Source organism: Calliopsis andreniformis, chromosome 4 (genome assembly GCF_051401765.1).
Source record: "Calliopsis andreniformis isolate RMS-2024a chromosome 4, iyCalAndr_principal, whole genome shotgun sequence".
NCBI lineage: Eukaryota > Metazoa > Arthropoda > Insecta > Hymenoptera > Andrenidae > Calliopsis > Calliopsis andreniformis.
In genome coordinates, this window is record NC_135065.1 from 682,193 (window position 1) to 684,723 (window position 2,531).

Sequence of the window (2,531 nt, forward strand, 5' to 3'; positions counted from 1 at the left end):
TGTGTAAAGACGCTTGTTTTATTGATATGGTCTTTTAAATGAGCTCAACTCGCGTTTTAAAATAACTAAAAAACCCCTAAGTTTATTTCTAGGCATGGAAATTAAACGAGACAGAAGCTCAAGGGAAATGTTCTTGACGCAAACCAATTATGTATCTAAAATCTTGAATAAGTTTAACATGGAAAATTGTAAAGCGAAGGCAATTCCGCTGGACCCAGGTATATTATTGAATTCGGACGAAGAAAACGTAGAAGTACCTTATCGCGAGGCGGTAGGTTGTCTATTATTTTTGGCAAACATATCACGTCCAGATATTGCCTTCTCTGTTAGTCAAGTAAGTAGATACTTAAACAATTACAAATCGATACACTGGAAAGCAGTGAAACAAATAATCCGGTATCTTCAAGGTTCTAAGTTTAGTGGAATTAGATACAGTGGGAACAAATTCAAGTTGTCTGTTTTCTCAGATGCGGATTTTGCAGGAGACTTAGAGACAAGGCGCTCAACAAGTGGATATGTTGCTATGGTCTGTGGTGGACCAATAATATGGTCATCGCGTTAACAGAAATGTATTTCTCGATCAACCACCGAGTCCGAATACGTAGCGGCCTCAGACGCAGCACAAGAAATTATGTGGTTAAATGCTTTTATGAATGAATTAGTTGCGAAAACTGATCTACCGATACCTTTATATGTTGATAATCAGAGTGCTATTAAAGTTGCGAACGGGAGGGACTGTCATAAGCGTACTAAGCATATAGATGTGAAATATCATTTCATTCGCAATTTAATAGAGGAAGGAATAATTAAACTGCTTTTCGTCCGTTCAGAGGAACAGTTAGCTAACATCTTCACTAAAGCTTTAACGCGATGCAAATTTTTGGCGAATAAATGCGAGCTGATGCATGATTTGAAATAGATAGAATGCACAAAAAGTGGGAATGTTGGATATCAAGGTTTTGTCCATTCTAGTTTTCTTTTATGTTCTCATGTTGGCAAGTCTGGTTGTTCACGTGTGGCGCTGTGTATGGCTGTGGCGTGGTCATTTTTATATAAAGAATATGATATTTTTTTGTTTTATTATTATCGTTAAGTAAAACGTTGTTTTACTTGTTACCAAAGATTGTTTCTGTTTTCTTATTGTCATGGCCGTGTACTTTGGGTAACGCCTAATAAATAGGTATTGTTGTTTTGTCACGAAAATTCAATTTCAATAATTTCGAACATAAAAGCTTAGTCCCCCATTTACCTGCACCGGTGTTTGATCTCAGGTAAACGCATGCCCCGTGAGCCCGTTCAGACGCATCAGCGAACCCATGCAATACTATCTTATTTGCTGCATCAAATGCACACCGCGGAATTTCTAATTTCATAAGGTATGATAATTCCTTTCTATATTCTGTCCATTGAGTGCATAACTCTTGAGATACTGATTCATCCCACCCTGTTTTTGTCTGCCACAACTGTTGCATTATCAGTTTCGCCCGAGTAATAACAGGACCAACTAAACCTAGAGGATCGAAAATTTGAGACATTTCCGATAATATCGAACGTTTTGTTATTCTTTTGTGCGTTGATGGAGTGATTTTAAAATACAATTCGTCCTTCACCGAAGACCAATGCAATCCAAGAACCTTAGATTCATGATCCACACTTAACCTTTTCTCCTTTGACTCGACTGTATATTGTAAAAATTCTGGGCAATACTGTAGCCCATTTTCTTAATTGTAAACCACATCTTTGTAAAATGTTTGACAACTTTTCCTGTGTTTCCCGTAACTCTGATATTGTGTCCAAACCCGTTAGTAAGTCGTCAACGTAGAAATCGTTGATGATTATTCGACTAACGAATGGCTGGAGATTCTGACTGGCTTCTTAATCCTATTTCTTTCAATACACGGGTGGCCAGAAAAGGAGCTGAAGCTGTGCCATACGTCACAGTATTTAATTCAAATGTTTCTAATGAGAGATTCGGATTTGGACGCCACAAAATTCTTTGAAAACGTCGCTGGGAAGGTTCTATTAAAATTGGAAGATACATCTTTTCTACATCTGCTGATAATACACATCTGTACGTTCGAAATCGTAAAAGAATTCTTGTTAAATCACTCTGTACTGTCGGGCCAACCTTCTGAGTGTCATTCAATGAAATGCCCGTGCTTGATTTAGCCGAACTATCAAATACAACACGAAGTCTCGTTGTCGTACTATCCTGTTTGGTAACGGCATGGTGTTGCAGATAAAAGGATGCAGCTACCTCTTCTGTCACTGAGTTTGAGATCCGCAACATGTGTCCTAATGACTCATATTCGTTCATAAAATCTATGTATTGTTCGTGTAACTATGGTTGTTTAAGTAGTTTTCTTTCTAAAGCTTTGAATCTGTTCTCTGCTTGCTGTCGCGATATCCCTAATTTCTGTAGTTGATCATTGAACGATATATGAACTACATATCTCCCCTTGTCGGTTTGATGCACCGTGGCTCGAAATAATGCTTCGCACTTATCTGTTTCTATTCTAGATTCTACATTA

General features: G+C 37.9%; 1 protein-coding gene across 1 annotated transcript; it reads right to left on the reverse strand.

Moving 5' to 3' along the window:
* Positions 1-258: 258 nt before the first annotated feature.
* On the reverse strand, positions 259-2,290 carry LOC143178272 (uncharacterized). The gene is made up of 3 exons (XM_076376811.1): positions 1,849-2,290; positions 1,250-1,678; positions 259-323 (listed from the first exon to the last, which is right to left on the reverse strand). The coding sequence occupies exons 1-3, from the start codon at positions 2,288-2,290 to the stop codon at positions 259-261; spliced, it is 936 nt and encodes a 311-aa protein (XP_076232926.1).
* Positions 2,291-2,531: the final 241 nt, after the last annotated feature.